Source organism: Mirounga leonina, unplaced genomic scaffold (assembly GCF_011800145.1).
Source record: "Mirounga leonina isolate KUSES-001 unplaced genomic scaffold, KU_Mleo_1.0 Mir_165, whole genome shotgun sequence".
Taxonomy (NCBI): domain Eukaryota; kingdom Metazoa; phylum Chordata; class Mammalia; order Carnivora; family Phocidae; genus Mirounga; species Mirounga leonina.
The window spans coordinates 48,453,821-48,472,096 of NW_023270415.1; the positions used below are offsets into that span (position 1 = coordinate 48,453,821).

Genomic DNA, 18,276 nt, shown 5'->3' on the forward strand with positions numbered 1-18,276 from the left:
AAGTACCAGTATGTTTATTGCATTTAATGTTTCACTTAATGGCCTGAGCTAATCTAACTTCTAGAGGTGAGTAATTTACGCTCTATTTAACAGGTCAGGCTCCTTTTCATTTGCTGCAGCTGTCTCATTGCTTGTAATTATTCACTGTGGTATGCCCTTTAACTTAATGCTACTTAGCTACTTAAGGTTTTGCTGAGAGCCAAAGCTGTACTTCAATTCCAAATCATCAAAATGTAAGAGTGTTTAAAATGTGTTGGTTTCTTAGACTGGGCAGGCTTGCAAATTATCTCAATGAATATGTGGATACCAGGCCTTGCTCTGTATACTCTCTATAAATTGATTCCTGTTAAGAATACACTCTTACAGTTCTAAATTTGAATGAAGCTCCTAGAGAAATTCAGATACTAAGTCTCTGGATAGTACCATAAGTGATCGCTGTCATGGTTAGACTGAGGATGGTTTTCAACAAATGCAATCAACCAAGTAAATATACCAAAGGAAATTCTTTATTGTAAACAAGATATAAAGTACAACAAAAGAAATATTGTGCAAATTGTAAATCACAAAGTTTTTTTTATTAAAAGAAAATTCTTGTTTTCCAAGGGTCCAAGTTTTGATGTCAGAAATCAATACCCAAGAGAAAAATGTTAAATGGGAAGATAGTGCCATTTTTCACTATATATTTTAAACCATTTACTTTTGTTTTACCACTCTGTATATCATCCACTATACAACAGAATGTAACAGAAATACTGTTAACAAAAGTGAATGTTTTAACCAACTTCTACTCACCCAGTTCCACCTCCCCCCCAACCTCCCCCCAAAACTCCTTATAAATTAACAGGACAACATCTGTCCATGTGAATAAAGGTCACTAACTTTCTAATTCAATAAAGCACACATTACATCCTCATAATATAAGGGTACTTTACTGATGACATAAGCCATCTTTTTCAAGGAGTTATCTAAAATTCTTGGTATCCCTTCTTTACAATATATATTTTTATTTTCAAATTTCTTTTCTAAACAAAGTGCAATGTATCTTAGAGTCTACAGAAAACACATTGGTATACAATTTTCAAATCTACACAAGAAATTGCAGGCAAACTAAAGTTCAAAGCATAATAAAATGCCTAGATATAGTCATCTGTTAAACTTTCAAAACAGAAATGCAAAAAAACTGTAGCTATACTTCAAAGCAATTAAATTATTGAGGATTCCAATTCTTTGGGTCCTCTTTAGCAATATACAGCTGCTTAATTCCAAATGTTAGCAAGTATAAAAATGCTAGTTCTAGATATATTTAACAACTACATCCACGAAGTTGACTGGAAAGACTAGGAATAGTAAACAAGGTAACTAGGAAAAGATGCCAATATTCGTAATAATACAAATCGATTTTCCATCTCCATCTCTGTACCGTAATGTTTATTTCCAGTCTCTCTACTCTTGAAACCAGTGCTTTAGAAGAATCACACTGAAAAGTTGGTCTCAAGTATAAATGGTGAAAATGAAGTAATAAATTGTGCACACAAATTCAAAATCTGTGCTACCTGTGTTGACCTCATCTGAAACCTTCAAAAAATATTTAAAGGAATAAAAGCTTTCTCATCTCTCTCATGTGATAAGAAATGAATCCTGCCACTCTGTGACCTGCCTGTGGCCGCAGCACTTCTTGTCCTCTAACTCAGGCTGAGCCTCCTCCTCAGGCTGTAGGGCTTCTGCTCTCGGCCCACGCTGGAGGGCCACAGACTTGCAGTGGAAGCATTTTTATATCACCGCTGGCTCGTGGCTGTGACCAAAGTTACTTCTGATTCTCCCCTTCTGAGCGGTCACTGTGTGGGGGCAGGGGTTGGAGGTAAGGCAATGTCGTTTAACTTGCTCACTTCCATCTGCCAGTTTGGTAGCTTCTTGGCTGACAGATGGCGCCGGGCATGCTTGGTCAAATGGTCACTCCTCATGAATCGTCGGTCACACATGGGGCAAGCAAATTTCTTTTCCCCTGTGTGGGTTCGCCGGTGTCTGGACAGTTCATCAGAACGGGCAAACCTCCTTTCACAGCCTTTCCAGCTACAGCTAAAAGGCTTTTCTCCTGAGACAAAGAAATTCAGATCATCGTTACTATGCATTTACCAAATCACTGGAAATTACATATCTAATTATATCTAAAGATATACATGTTAAAATATCTTAAGAGAATCTTTTCAAAATAAAAGCTACTAAATGAATCAACTGTTAAGCGAATAAGTATACTGCTCTATTTTCAACCTTCACTCTGTCGCATTTATAGGAATCTTCCTTTTATAAAAAGCTGAAAACAAAAAGGTTTTCTGACTTCAACTATGGTACAAAGGCTTACAGATACTTTACTAAAGTAACTACTCAGACACTTAATCATTTGAGAAATTAAGACAAAAACACCTGATGAAACCTTTTGCAGGAACTTGTACTGGTAATATCAGCCACTGAACTGGCTAATAGAGCAAGTTCTTCTGTAACATGCTTGGTTTATATTTGTGATCATGGCCTAAAAATATTCATCTAAACTTCTAAGACACAAATAAATGGTTGGTACCTGTGTGTGTTCTCATGTGGGCCTTCAGATGAGAGCTTTTAAAGTATGTCTTGCCACATCCTGGATGGCTACAGATGTGACTTCTTATCCTGGAGGAGTCAATCTGAGGAGTGACTTTTGCGGCAGAAGGGGAAAACCCTGGAGCAGGGGCAATAGGAGAGAGTCTGGTGCCATTTGGGCTCACCACTGGAGGCTTTGGGTTCTGAACAACGGGCTGGGGTACAACAAACATGACAGCGCCTTTGGGCACCTGAGTGCCCATGAACACAACAGGCGGGCAGACAGCTGGTGGCTGACTGGGTGGAGTACTAGGAACGACGGTTGTCACAACAGGGTTGTTTGCAGGGAGAGGAACCATCTGACAGATGACTGGCATAGGTGGCACTCCCCCTGTTGATACTGCAGGTGGAGAGACCAACACTGACTTCTGTTGTGGGGACACAGGGGCTGGCTGAGGTCTACAGATGACGGTTTCCGAGGAAGGCACAGAAAAGTCATAAAGTGCAGGACTTGCTTTCTCATCAACATCTGCCGCTGTGTTTCTCTCACACTTGGATCTGTTTGGTGACACAGCTGCGCAGGGTATGTTTTTTCTTGCAGCCTCAACATTTACGTGGGTTCTTCTTCGAAAAGAATTGTCCTGATAGTTGAGAATGCTGGCTGCTTTCACTGGGCAAGATCGGTGGTTACACAGCTGGGCATCAGCTGTATGACGGATCACACTTGTGGCCTGAGCCTTGGGGAGTTTGGGGCCAGGTACTGGGCTCTTATCTTCGTCTTTGAAAGGGGCAACGATGTGAGGCTTGGCAGTATCTGAGAATGATTTGAAGTGTCCAGTAGATGGCGCTGATGCCATCAAATTTGACACTTGAGAGGGTTCAAAGTCAGAAGGACTGTAAGGTGGAGTCAAACACTAGAAAAGAAAAATATACAGGAAACGGGCATGAGAACTTAAGTTCATTATGTAAATTAAAAAAAATTCTGTCATCTGCATTCTCATCTTAGAAACAGTAATACTGGGCACCTGGGTGGCTCAGTTGGTTAACTGACTGCCTTCGGCTCAGGTCATGATCCTGGAGTCCCTGAATCGAGTCCCACATCAGGCTAGCAGGGAGCCTGCTTCTCCCTCTGACCCTCCCCCCTCTCATGCTCTCTCTATCTCATTCTCTATCTCAAATAAATAAATAAATAAAATCTTAAAAAAAAAAAGAAAAACAATAATACTTACAAATGCTGGGATCGTATGAAAATCGGGTGTACCCGGGAGTAGATTCTCTTCCTCGGACATATCGGATACTGGAGTAACAGGTCTGTTTTCAATATATTTCTTAAAATCAGACTTCCAACTGCAGCTCATTGACATAAGTGCTTCTACAGCTTCAAAATCACTCTTTTCTGCAGTTTTGTTCCATGAATACACACTCTCTTTTGATCTTTCAGAAATCATTTCCATCCTTTCCTCCTAAAAAATCAAATGATTATAAGCACATTTTTGTCATACAAATAACACACAGAGTAACACACAACTTTTTTCTTTACAATTCGCACAACTTTCCAAGTTTCTGAAATAATTTTTCTCTCACTCCAACTAATGGTAATGGTAAAATCAATAAAATCCTCCTCATTCTTTCACACTTAGGGTTGAAGACTGATATCCTTCCAAGGGAGAAAGGAGCACCTTATCACCATTAAGGAGACCAAAGCTAAAAGCAAACAATGCATATATGATTCAAAAAAGAGAAGAACTTGATTTAGAAATTTCATATTCTCTCCAGAATAGCCATTTGCAACTGGGGTCAGACAAAATAGCTAAGGGAATGCTCCACAAAAGTTCTTTTTTCGGGGCGCCTGGGTGGCTCAGTCGTTAAGCGTCTGCCTTCGGCTCAGGTCATGATCCCAGGGTCCTGGGATTGAGCCCCGCATCGGGCTCCCTGCTCCGCAGAAGGCCTGCTTCTCCCTCTCTCGCTCCCCCTGCTTGTGTTCCCTCTCTCGCTGTGTCTCTCGTTGTCAAATAAATAAAATCTTTTAAAAAAAAAGTTCTTTTTTCAATACTACAAATGTGGCATGAGGACTTTTGAGATACCAGTTCCTAATAGGGAAAAAAAAAACCCCACAATTTTCTTAAAAAGGCAAAGTGTAGTGGACAGAGCTCTGGCCTGATGATACGGGTCTGACCTTTGGTAAGTCACTTTCCGCTTTAGAATAAAATCAACAGCATAGAAATCCTCAGTGTCTCTTTAAAATTACTACATTAGGTTATTTGAAATCTTTCATAGTTTGATTATCTCTGGTAAACAGAGATAAAGTGAAATATGTGAAAAAATCCCAAAGCTTTATTGAAACTTCAGGTTCTTCATGTTTGTGTTCCTATTCACTAGATCTATTTAACACAATGGTTTGCTATGCACAACTATGACCAGCTAATGCACCACTACTAAAAAATGGCCAATCATAAAATTTAATCTTCTACCCAGAATTTGCAAAAACCTGACTGTAACGAATCTGCAATAGTCCAATCGAACATATTTTAATTTTTAAAATAACTGATGACAAGAATGACAGCACATGCTTGGCATTTATTTGTACAGCTCCATCAAGTGTTTAATGCTTCATATTAAAGTTCCTTACATTGCACTTTAAAAAAAAATGGTACTACCCACGACCTCCCATTTTTCATTAACGTGATCCCACTCTTTTGGTCTAAACAGAGATCGTGTAAAAATACCTAAAAGCATTCTTTACGCTGCAAGGTATTATTCTCAAAGCTTGTTTTAAAAAATGCATACACTCCTCGTGTTGAAATCCTTAGAAAAGGAACCCCTGCTCTTTATAAATTTCACTAATAACGCTATTGCATAATCGCGCGCCCCTTTATGTAAGCTGCAACGGACAACTCTTGTATGTGTAAAAGCCTCAAGACGCCAATGCAAAGAAAGAAAAAAGAGAAAAGGCGGGCAAGCAGGGGAGTGTGAGCTGCGAAGGGCAGGAAGAGAAGCGGGGAGGGGAGGAAAGGGAGTGGGGCGCGAGGCAGGAAAGGGAAGAGCGGGTGGAGGCGCGGGCGGGGGAGGCAGACGAGGGGCGGGGGCGGACGGCGGGGGAGATCCTCGCTGGCGGGGACAGACGGATGGGGCCGCCCTAACCTCAATGAGGCTCGCGGGTGAGTCACTGGGAACATTCCTCGCCGCTCGCACGTCCCCGCGCCCCTGCCCCCGCCATTGGCCAGCCTGCCCGGCGGCTCGGGCCCGGATTGGCTGGACCGCGAAGGGCGGGGGGCGCGGGGGAGGAGGGGGCGAGGCATGTGAACAAAGCGTGATCAGCGGCTGCTCGGGGCGGCGCAGGAAACGTGAACTGGGAATTGCCGCGCCGTCACCTTTCACCTACTTCCTGAGCCCGCGGGCCCCCGCCCTCGCGCCGGCCCGGGGGAGGGGCCGCGGGCACCGCCGCCAACCGCCCGGCAGTGCGCGCCCGAGCCCGCGGGGAGGGGCGGGGCCGCGGGCGCCGACTCCGGGAGCGCCCGCCCCTCCCCACTCCCGGAGAGCCGCCGTTCCCTTAGGAACCGACAGCGGGGCTGGGCCTCGCTGCCGCCCCTGGCGGAGGCCGGGGCTGGGTCACTCGGGGACGAGAAGCTCCCTGGGCGCACCCGCTCCCGGCCCACCCCCGGGCCTCCGCCTCAGCTGCCGGAGGAGGAGCCGGGTCCCCGCGGAAACCCGGCCCCCGCCCTCCTCCCGGCCGCAGCCCCCGGGGATCCGGCCGAGCCCTCGGCGCTTCCCGCCCACGCCGCCCGCGGGACCTCAGACCACCCCGTCTTTCCCGCAGACGCTGCGCCCCCTCCCCGCGGTTTCCGGCAGCTCCATCCCCGCCCGCCGAGTCTCCACAGGTTCCCAGACGTGCAGCCCCCACAAGCTCCGGCTCCACACGCGCGGCCCCACGGCCCGCGGCTCCCGCCTCGACACGCGGCCCCCGCGTCTCGCGGCCCCGGCTCCCCCCGCCCACATCCCCCGCCCCGCTGCTGGCTCCTGCTTTCCACCCTCCCGTCCCCAAGGCAGCTCCCTCCCTACCCCCTCCCGGGGGGTCCTCAAAAGGCGGCCACTTGCTCCCGCGGGGAGTGGGAAGTCCCCTGCCGACGTCTGGGGGCGCACCTCCTCGTCCCCCCTGGGCGGTCCGGGGCCCACGTGCCGCTCCTCCGCGCCCACGCCGGGCGCCCCCTCCCCCAGCCCCCGGCTGTCTGCTGAGCAGCCCCAGTACCACAAGCCTCCGCTCAGACCCCCGAGAGGGACAGCCCCCTCTCCTGTCCTGTGGACACCCCGCCCCTCAAATGCCAGTAGGCAGCTCCCTCCCGCCCGGGGTCGCATTCCTGATCCAGACGGCGGCATCTCTCCCGGGTGCCAGGTGCAGGGTAGCCCCCTTGTCACCCCCCCCACACACACACACACTCCCCTTCCACACCTTCCCCTGTCCTCGCTGCCAGGGCAGCAGCCCCCTCCTCACTCTAAGCGCCCCTCAGCCATCCTCCCCCTCACCTGCCTCAAGTGTCCCAGCGGAGCTGCCCCTTCCCCTCCCCATTACACCTTGAGCAAGACCCCTGTCCCTTCGTCTGTAGATCCCAATCCGCCTGTCCTGACCCACCCCATGACACACACGCCCTCACCAATGCCCAGTGTGCAGGCAGAAAGCCCCTTCCTCCCCCACGACTCCGCTGCAGCCCCGGTCCTCAGGCGCTGCTGATGTCAAGGGCTCAGGGTTGGTGCCCCGGCTGGCCCCTCAGACGCAGCGCGTAAGGGAAGGACAGGGGCATCCCCAGGTGACTTACCGCAGCCTGCTGGAGAGAAGCGCCGAAGTTGAGCATGGTTGGCTGCCTGGCCGCCGGCGGCGAGCTGACTGGCTGCTATGCCGCTTGGCTGCTTGGCCACAGACGGACGCCCGGAGACACTCGACGCCGCTCCCGCCGCCGCCGCGCTCCGCGCCGTCTGCCCCCTCCCCATTCAGGTAGCCTCTCCGCCTGCCCCGCGCCGCGGGCGGGGGTGGGGGCGGAGCCTGCGGCCGGCCAATCAGCGACAAAGGTGTGTGAGGCGCCGGCCAATGGGCTCCCGGGGCCACGCGTGATCAGCGGCTGCCCGGCAGCGTGAAGCTTGTGTCAGTGGAGCGTGTACACAATCCCCGGCAGCGTGTTCCCTCGACCCTGCCCGAGGGAACTCCCGCCGCCACCTGACTCAGTGACACCCCCCACCCCTCGCCCACCCTCCACCCTTCGCCCACCCTCCCCTGCCGTCCTCCGCCCCGGCCTAGGGGGCGGTGCCGCGGGCGGGGGCCTAGCCCGGAGGCGCGGCGGCGGCGCGCCCAGGCACTGCGGAGGGCCGACCCCACGTGGGAGGTGGGGAGGGATGCCCGCTCCGCCCCGTCCCCTCTGCTCTGGGCCCCATCTCGGCCCGCCGCGGGGTGGGCGGGACGCCGGGCAGCCGGGCGGGGGAGGCGGCGGCTGCTAGCCAAGGCGCCGGAGCCAAGAGATTTGCATTTGGAAGCGCCGTCCTCTTAGGCGTCTGGCAAGAAAGCAGAGCCCGCTGACCGACTGAGCTGCATTTCTCGAGCATTTGCTGGGTTTTGCCTCGCTGAGCTGTGGGGAGCACCGAGGCGGGGAGGGCAGGGAAGGGAACCCTGTCACCGAGCCGACACCTGCTCCTGCGCCCCCCGCCCACGCCCGGGCCACGGGGGCGGGCTCGCCCTCCCCTTCTGCGTTGCAGGCAGCAGTGCCCGCCCCTGCCCTCCCCGCCCATCCTTTCTCTAGGCAGCCGAGAGAAAGGTGTGGGGACTGCAAGAAGCCTTGAGAACGGGACCAATGGGGCGATGACGGGCTGTAAACCCGAGTTTTTATCCTTCTGTGGCGCCGACGCTTGGTTGCGGAATCGAGTTTTGAGCCCAATGTAAAGTTTAAATTGCAGTCTTTACAAGCTGTTTCAAAGGTGGGCCCCACCCCCACCCGGGCCTGGGCCTCCGGAAACGCCCTGCCTGGAAACTGCTTGTGGGGAGGGGTCTCTTGGGGTCGCCGGGCGCCCGCCCCACCGCGCCTGGGGATGGGGATGCTGCGGGGATGCCCACCTGGTCAAAGACACACCGCCCCCTCTAAAGCGCCACCCGCCCTCTTCTCCCCGACAACCCCACCTCCGACCCCCTGGGCTGGTCCGAGGAGAGCCAGGGCCTCAGATTTGGAGCGGGTGACTCTGCTTTCGTTCCCGATTTGCCCTCTTTTGGCCGTTGCGTGCCCGTTCACAGCAGCTGTTGTTGGGAGACTTGGGCAGTGATAACCCGGCTTAAAGCAAACTAGAGATTTTATCTCCTTTGGACAGGCTGAACACGTGGCAAAAAATCACTGCCCCTCCCTCAAGCTGTCTCACCTCTCCGTGTAACTGAAAAGCTAATGCAAGTGACCTTTCTTTCCCAATAACCACAGAATGAGCATAGAAAGGGAATTATTTTAGAAACCGGCAAATCCATGAACATCTTCCAGGTTCCTTCTGATATCTGAGGCCCAGGGTAGCCAACAACAGCAGTAATAATACAGCTGACCAGGGCTGGGGATTGAATGGCCTCCTGTCACTGCCTCTCCTGAATCAGCTGGAGGGGCGCCAGCTCAGCAGCCCAGGCAGCTCTTCCTATCTCCCCTCCACCCCATGCCTCCACTCTGTCTGCAGGGGTGTCCCTTCCTGTAGGCTTCCTTCCGCCTGGGCTGTCCCATCCTGTTGATCTGAGCCTGAGGGGTTGGAGCAGCTGGCTCCGGGCACCTGCTGTAGCAGTGGAAGCTCCACTCTGTGCCCAACCACCAGGCCAGCCTTCCTTCCTGTCAGGGAGCCGCCCCCTCCACAGGCCAGCCTTCCTTCCTGTCAGGGAGCCGCCCCCTCGGGTGGCCACAGCCAGCCAGCCCTCCAGGTCTGGACCCAGTCCCTTCTTCAGGAATGTGGGGCCTGCTGGCATGATGCCCCAGCACGCTGAGAAGCAGGGAGCATTCATGGCTTGTGGGAGTGATTCAAAACAGGAAAGAAAAGAGAAAAGGGGTAGGAGGAACAGTGTGGTGGTGGCACAATTCCTAGAGATTCAGAGAAAGAAGTTCCTCAGGCACCTCAGACTCAACATTACCAAAACTAAAATCATTTCTGCTCCTTCCTGTATGGATTCATCACCTCCCATCCAGCCTTCACCTTCTCCCTCAAAGTCCTGGATCCAGTTGGCCCCCAGATTCCAACAGTTTTGCCTCTAAAATATCTTTTTCCTCACTTTTCATTTCTGTCCTTCAATTGTTACTCTAGGTCAGTCGGTATCAACTCTCCCTTGGATTAAATAATCTGCAATCTCCCCACCCAAACTCCAACCCCACCCCAGCTGATTTTTGGTGCCCAAACTCTCCACACTCCACTAGAGTGGTGTTTTTTGAAAGTCATGATCCAATCATGACACTCCCTACTTAAAAAAGGATCCTTGGCTCCTGTTGCCTAGGAGATAAGAGACTATTCCATTCAGAGCTGTATAGTCTGCCCCCAACTACTCTCCCCCCCTTCCAAGCTCCTCTCCTACCCAGATATACCCTTGTCCAAAGCCATAGCAAATGACTTGCTATTCCTCAAACATATGGTACAATTCCACATCTCTAAGCCATGTCCTCATTCAGTAAACATTGTGTTGCTCATTTATCCAGTCTGTTCAACAAATATTTATTGAACACCTACTATGTGTTCTAGGTACCCAGACAACTGCAAGGAACAAAACAATCCAAGTCCCTGTTCTCAAAAAGCCTAGATGGGAAGACAAAGACAAGTCTCTCTCTCCCTCTCTCTCTCTCTCTCTATATATATATATATAATAAAATCACTTATGAAGGTGAAGTTAACTACAACACATAGAATTGCAGTGGGTGACAGGATAATATGATTGTGCCTATGATTGTGGTTTGATTTAGGAGATAAGAGAATCTTGCTTTGAGGAAGAGACTTAAGCTGAAAACCTAATGAGAGGATAGGCAGATTCAGGGAGAATGTACCTGAGTAGAGGGAACAGCTATGACAGCGTCCTACCAGGAAGGAGTTTGCTCTGTGATGCAGTGTGGCTGGAGGTTTAGAGGGTGCTGGGGGAAGGAGGGGATGGGGAAGGGCAGGTTGGAGAGTGAGGCAGGAGGAGCCAGATTACTGAGGAATTTATAGGCCATAGTGTGAAATATAGATTTTCTTTAAAGTGTAACAGGAGCCATGGTGTCTTGGAAGAAATATATATTTTTATCGTTGAAAGGCTCCTTTGGCTTCCTTTGTTCTACTGCCACCTTGTTGAAGCCTTCCTTGATAACTTCAAGATGAGTCCACTGTTCTCTGCTCCCACAGCACTTTGTCCATACTCCATGCTGGGTGTAGAGCACATATAACATCTTTTTTTTTTTTTTTAAGATTTTATTTATTTATTTGACAGAGAGAGACACAGTGAGAGAGGGAACACAAGCAGGGGGAGCGAGAGAGGGAGAAGCAGGCCTTCTGTGGAGCAGGGAGCCTGATGCAGGGCTCGATCCCAGGACCCTGGGATCATGACCTGAGCCGAAGGCAGCCGCTTAATGACTGAGCCACCCAGGCACCCCACACATATCACATCTTACTGCAAGAAATATTTTACAATATTGAATCCTGCTTATACTACACCCAGATCTGAGCTCCTTCAAGGTGGTGGCCATGTCACAATCTTTCTGGCCCAGTGTCTGTTCTATGTTAGGCACTCAAGATTTTTTTAATGGAGGAAATAAAATTGTAGGTTGTCTCTGAAGACCCAAAGGAGTTACAGACAGAATGTGGACAAACACCTAGGGCAGAAGTATAGATCCTCCTATCTCTTACCCCTAGCTTGCATCACTGCAGAACCACACATGCAAAACTTTCATCTTGGGCATGACTAAAAAAAAGTCCTGGGCAGGAGTAAGCAGTATCTCAGATAGACGCTGACCCTTCCTGCTGATGGTGCTGGTTTCTCCTTCCATCAGAATAATGAAGGAAGTGGCGGTGCGGCTGACATGTAAAGAGCCTTCAGTTGAGTTACGGGATTAAAACAGTGTGACTGACAGCATGTTCCCATTGCTTCTTTGAGTCTGTGGGTATCATCACCATTCATCCATTGCCCTACCATATGCCAGGCGCTAGCTGAACACTGAGGAAAAACAATAAAAGTATGTGGAAGGAGCTTCCAGTATAGCAGGAGAAGTAAATATATGAGGCCGCCATGACTACAGAGTGTGGTAAATGCTAGGAAAGGGGTGTGCACAGAGTGTCCTAGGAGGGCCAAGGAAGGGATGAGGGAAAGCTTCGCTCAGCTGATCCCTAAGCGAGAGGAGAGGTGGAGACGAGAGAGACCATTGGGGATTCAGGGTGCTTGGAACTGTCTGGATCACAGATTTGAGAGGTAGGATGAGGAGCTTAGGGTGTTAAGGGAAGCAGCCCTTTGCATGACATGCTAAGGAATGTGGAAGTAGAACTTCTATCCTGAGGACAATGGGGACCTACTGACAGATTTTAGCAAGGAATGATGGTATAGAAAGCCCATTTTGGCTCAGTGTGGAGCATGGACCAGAGGGGTGGAGGTCTAACACCAGTGAGAAGGCTTTTGCAATAATGTAGACAGCAAAGATGATGCTGGCCTAAACAAAGGAAACAGTGGCAGGCATGGAAACAACAGAATAGAAATAGCAGGAAACAAGAGAATTTGGCAGTTCACTGGAAGGGGGCATGAGAAAGAGGGAGATGTGGAGGAGGACTGCCAGGTTCTGGCTTGATTCACTGGATGAAACAGATCCCTGTTGCCCAACGAACAGGCCATAGGGAGGTAGGTTTTGGTGGAGAGGAATAAATGTCAAATCTGACTTAGGACATATAAAGATAAGATTACCTGCGGGACATCCAAATAGAGATGCCCAGGAGGCAGTTGGAATTTCAGGTCTGGAGCCCAGGAGAGAAAGATCTGGGCCAGAGATTAAAATCTGGGAGTAATCAGGGTATAGGTGGCAGCTGAAGCCAGAGTGGCTGCAATCCCCTAGGAAGAGTAAACAAGAGATAAGAGAACTGAGGGTGGGTCTCCGGAGAACTACACGCTCAGGAGGGAGGCTGAGAGGGAACAGCTGTGTGGTGAAATGTTGGTGAAGGGTGACAGGCAAGGACTTCTCTTCCATACCCAGAACTTACGATTTCTTGGCCTACTATGACATGAAGTAGAGATGAGAGGCAAGCAAGGGCTGATTCAGAAAGTGAAAGTGTCACACAGTTTAGGAAAAACATCCTCTCTGACTAGTGAATATTATTTATTATTTTCATTATACTAATTACCGTGGTTTTTAAGCTCATTAAATTTTTTTTTTAAATCTTGAACTCTCAGGGGTGCCTGGCTCAGTAGGTAGAGCATGCAACTCTTGCTCTTGGGACTGTGAGTTCAAGCCCCACACTGGGTGTACAGCTTAATTTAAAAAAATAATAAATAAATAAAAATGATAATAATAAAATCTTAAACTTTTTATGTTGAGTAGATTGTTTCTAAAGATGGCCACAACAACCCCTTTCACTCCGCATAACCTTTTCCAAGGTGACTTTGCTACTCCTGCATTAAGAGGTGAAATCTGTTTCCCCAACCCCATGAATGGGGGCTGGCCCTGTGATTCGCTTTGGCCAACAGAATCAGGGGGGTGGTGCTGTGGGACTTCATTCCTAGGTCTTAAGAAGCCTTTGGAGTTTCCATTTTCACCCTCAAGGAAACCAGCCACTAGGCAGAGGCTGAACTACTGAATAAGAACATTTGAACAGAGAATGGCCATATCGAGACCAAGGCACCCCAACTGACAGGCAGGCCCAGGACTCCAGATGCATGAGCAGGACCACCGGGGACCCTCCAGCACCAGCCAAGCAGGCCCACCTGACACATCCTGGAGCAGAGATGAGCTCTACTTGACTTCCTGACCCGAAGAATCATGAATGATATATGGAAGGGCAACCCACGCAGCATTTCCTGCCTCCCCTCCACCAGGGAGGCACCAGGCGCCCACCCCCGCTTCTGCGTGTAGGAGTGTCCCTGGGTTTTGGGGTGGTTTGCTGCGCCACAAGAAGTAACTGAAACAGAGGGTGTGTGATTGTATCAGCTCTGGAGTGGCAGCCACAGTGTTCAAAATATTCATCTTAGAAGAATATTTAAAAAAAAAAAAAAAAGTAAAACAACTGGGAGAAAGCCCCAGGAAGGAGGACTAGAAAAACTGATGAAGTAGGAAAGGAAGAACAATTGGAGTGAGAAATGACTTGGAAAAATGGAAAGTGTGTAGATCTGGAAGAAAAATATACATCCCCCCCCCCCGCCCCCGCCCCTTCCAAGCACTCTACTGGGCGCTCTGTGATGGGAATAAATGAATAATAGGAAGAAGGACAGGTGCTCACTTTGATGGAGGGCCTGCTGTGTACCCGTGGCCGCCTGGTGCATTAACAGTATGGGGGACCTAATTCGACCCACGATACAAAGTCCATGGTATATTACAGCACTTTATGTTAGAATTTTTTTGTACAGAATTAAATTTTTTCCACTTTCCATTCTGCTCTTTTTTATTTCCCCAAGAGGTATGAAGCTAGTTAAGCGGTTAAGTGGCTCTGCAAGGTTCCAACTAGCAGTAAAATAGAGTTGTTAAACATTTTGACTTTTACAAAGTGAAAATAGCCTCATTGCCTTGTTCTTTTTTTTTAAACAAAAGTAATACATGCTGACCATAAAAAAATACAAAAAGGAATAAAAGATGAAAATCTCCTGTAACTCCACTACCCAGCATTAACAATTAATATTTTGATATTTACTTTTTCAGACTCTTTTCCTCTGCCCGGTTCTCTCACTTTCCCCTCTCTCTATAGAATAAAATGTGCTATTTTGTAACCTGCTTAAAAAAAAAAAGCTTAATCTATCATGGACATCTCTCCACACATTGATAATTATCAAGGTAGAATTCTTACAGCTTCCTTCAAAGTCTGAGCTTGCATTTTCTCTGGATAGTGCCAGTTACTAACTTAACTTTTCAGACTTTAGAATCCTGGTAATCTTGGTTAAGGTCATGGGTACGAAAGGAGGGTGTTCCTTTTCAAAAGCCAAACATCTTCCAGCTTCTTTGTCAATTATAATCGAGACCATAACACAGACCTGCAGAAGGGTAAGTGACCAAAGAAAGCTATGGCTAATGGTCCCTCTGTCCAGCAAGCGGCATGACATTTTTAGCTGAAATCTTCTGAACATTGAGAGGATCTTCTAGAATAACAGAATAGTCATAAATGTTCTCCCTTGAAGTTCTTCAGCCCTCACTCCCACCAAGCCTGGCTGTGCAATGGAGTACAGTCCTCTCAGGAAAAGAAGCACATAGGACCTTTTGGCTTTAGGTGCTATGTTGCTACCAAAAAAAGATATAAAACAAAATATGGGGGGGTGACCCAAACCAAAACAGACTGGGGGATATGATAGTTTCCAAAATCTGACATGGTCCTTTTATGGTTTAGTGAAGCCTATGAGCTCCTTCTCAGAATAATGTTTTTAAGCCCATAGATGAAATTTGTAAGATCACCAAGAAAACCATTATATTGATATACTATTGTCAAAATATCAAAAAATAAAGTTGTCACTTAGCAATATAGTGCCCTTTCTTGAACACATTCAGTAACAGGATCTAGTGTGGGTCTAATACCTAGAGTACTGAAGTCATGATGAGCATAAAGGAGATTTGAAGATGTGCAACAGTTGCAACTCCTCAGTATGGGAATATCTGTGATTTCTATTAGTTACAAAGTCGCAGGTCCTGCTGCAGCTGCTGTGGGTTTGTTTCCTTTAGTTATGGTGCAGAAAAGGCTGTTCCCAGACTCCTCAATTCTACCCAAATGCCTTGGGGATCTGGGGAGTCCCAGAGTAAGCACCCCTGCTTGGCCTGCTTTTAAGAAGGAAAAATGGAACCTTCACTCAAGGGAGGGACCCACTAATATCTCCACCTACTCGACACTCCGAGAAGATCTGGCTACCCCTCTTAACCCAAGGTTGCAATGCAGCAGGAGGAGGAGGAGGAAGGCTGAAGAGCAGTGATTGCTTCCTGTCTCAGTGGCAGTTTACATCCCTGGGGAAACTGGGAGGCTTCACCTCCACTCCACTTTTGTTTGGCTCTCAAATGAGCTCTTCCTGGGTGTTTTCCTTTTGGAATGAGAGAAAATGGGCATGGGGAGAAGGGGATATAAACAAAGTATGACCTTGAGACAGTTGCAGGGTTTGAAAATCTGTTTGCTCTGGGCTCTTCTGGTACTCTTGGGCTAGTCATTTTAACCTGCCAAGCCTCAGTTTCTTCAACTGTAACATGAGAAGTACATAATAGCTATACCCAAAGAAACCAGGGGTGTTGGGAAGAGCTTAAACAAGTCAATCTATGTGAAAATGTTTGGCGAAGACTGAAGCAGTGCTAACGTGCATAAAGTCCCTTGGGGATCTTGCTAAAGGCCGATTCTGATTCAGTGGGCCTGGAGTGGGATCCAAGATTCCGAATTTCTTTTTTTTTTTTTTTTAAAGATTTTATTTATTTCTTTGACAGAGAGAAACACAGCGAGAGAGGGAACACAAGCAGGGGGGGTGGGAGAGGGAGAAGCAGGCTCCCCACCCAGCAGGGAGCCCGATGCGGGACTCGATCCAGGGACTCCAGGATCATGACCTGAGCCGAAGGCAGTCGCTTAACCAACTGAGCCACCCAGGCACCCAGATTCTGAATTTCTAACAGTGTCCCAGGTCATGCCTAAGCTGCCAGTCTGAGGGCCACATTTTGAGTAGCAAGTACTCTACAAATGTTCATTGTTAAATCTATTTATTGTCACTGTACTCTTCTACCCAGTCCTCTGACACCAAGAGAATAACAGCTAAAGATAGGGAGGGAGGCACAGCTCATCAAGTGAGGTCAGGCTTCTGCCCAGCAGGACACTCTGGTCTCCTAGATCTGCCTCCCCTTCCCCGCCTCCCACTACCAGCCATAGTGAAGACTGGCCATGGCCAAGTCAAATCATGTTTCAAACCAAGTCATACAAACTAACCAAACATGGGAAGTGGGAGCAAATATTGAATAGGATATTTGTACCAAAAAAAAGAAGTATATGTAGAAAATATTTTTTATTTGTCATGCTAAATATCACCCATACTTCCCAGAGAATATGTATATGTTGCATCTTTTGGTTTTGCAAGTCAGTTCATTCCTGCACACTTTTTCCAAAGCATCCCCTTTCTCATGGCACTCACAGGTGAAGAGCTTTAGATAGTTCTCTATGACCTATTGCATCTACTCTGAGCTCTGCCTTAAATGTCTAAGAATGGGCAATGTCAGAAGGGAGATAATGGTGCAGCTGAGAATATAGAAGATGGAACTCGGGGGCACTGCTGGAGGGAGGGCCAACTGGTGCCCCCACTCGGGAAAGTAATCTGGCAGCTGTTGAGACGAAGCATGCACATGCCTTATGATCTGTGGAAAAACTCTGGAATATGTATTCCTAGGAAATTCTCCCACAGGCCCGTAAAGATGTTTATCATGGAATTTCTTGGGGTAGCTGAATGTTGGAAGCAGTTTAGATGCTTATCACTGGAGAAAGGGGTGAGTAAAATATGGCAGATGTGCACTGTTGAAAACTAAGTAACAGAAATGTCAACCAGATGTACACAGCAACTTTGATGGATCTTAAAAACCTAGCATTAAGGGGAAATTACAGGAAACAGATGGGATTTAGAGCACATTATCATTTCTGTAAAGACACACTGGCATAAAAATGATATACCTTTGCAAGAAGGTACAAATGTACATATAAAGATATATATATATATATACACATATGAGTGGGTGCTATGGGGGCAAAAGAAAATAAAATCAGGGTTTGGAAGTAGAAAGAAAAAGTAAAATAAGAGAAGAATCTTGCATAGGTTAATGAGGAATTGCTTAAACGCTGAGTTTTTAAAATTTCTTCACCTGGGGTAAAAAACAAAAAGATAAAAGCAAACAAAACCCCCTAAAACTCTCCTCTACCACATGTATGAAGGCTTTACAATCCAGCCCCACATGACCTAACCCAAAATCAAATCCCCATTTCAGGTGCCATCTTCTTCATAGTTACCTCACAATAGATCACAACATCATCACAGCATCCTCTCTTTGACATCTTTTTGGCTGCAGTCAGCTTCCTTTCATCATGGCCTCTTGCAACATTCACCTTCAATTGGTCCCAAGCAGATAGGGGCTAGGCCCCTCTGCAATGTGGCCAACTTTAGCCCAAGATGTGTTAGGATATGTTAAGTCAGGGGGTTTGCTTTCCTGAGCTTTGGGTGACATCACTGATTTGACAGAGAACCTTAGGAAGTCATTTAATAGTGCATCTTTCTCCTGCAGGACATACCACACAGCATGGTTATCTATAATTCAAGGATCTCTGTTTTCCATTAGGCTGTAAACTCAGGGAGGGTCGGAACTTTGTGTCCACTGTCCAGAATTAATCACTTAAGGAGCACCTCTCTAATAAGCTTTGAGAAATGGCTTCCGTGAACCCCTAAACCAAAAGGTGGAGCAATCTGGCCTCTAATTAGCTTACACAGCTAACTCAAAACTGTAATTGATAGTAGTTTGTATTACGCTTTGTATTATGGTCCTAGAATAGCCACAAAATTAATAT

The 18,276-nt window shown here is 48.0% G+C and overlaps 1 protein-coding gene across 1 annotated transcript; it reads right to left on the reverse strand.

The window, feature by feature from the left end:
• Window positions 1-488: 488 nt before the first annotated feature.
• KLF10 (Kruppel like factor 10) lies at window positions 489-7,576 on the reverse strand. The gene is made up of 4 exons (XM_035011671.1): window positions 7,386-7,576; window positions 3,804-4,037; window positions 2,576-3,488; window positions 489-2,092 (listed from the first exon to the last, which is right to left on the reverse strand). The coding sequence occupies exons 1-4, from the start codon at window positions 7,419-7,421 to the stop codon at window positions 1,833-1,835; spliced, it is 1,443 nt and encodes a 480-aa protein (XP_034867562.1). The 5' UTR covers window positions 7,422-7,576; the 3' UTR covers window positions 489-1,832.
• Between the last annotated feature and the right edge of the window lie 10,700 nt (window positions 7,577-18,276).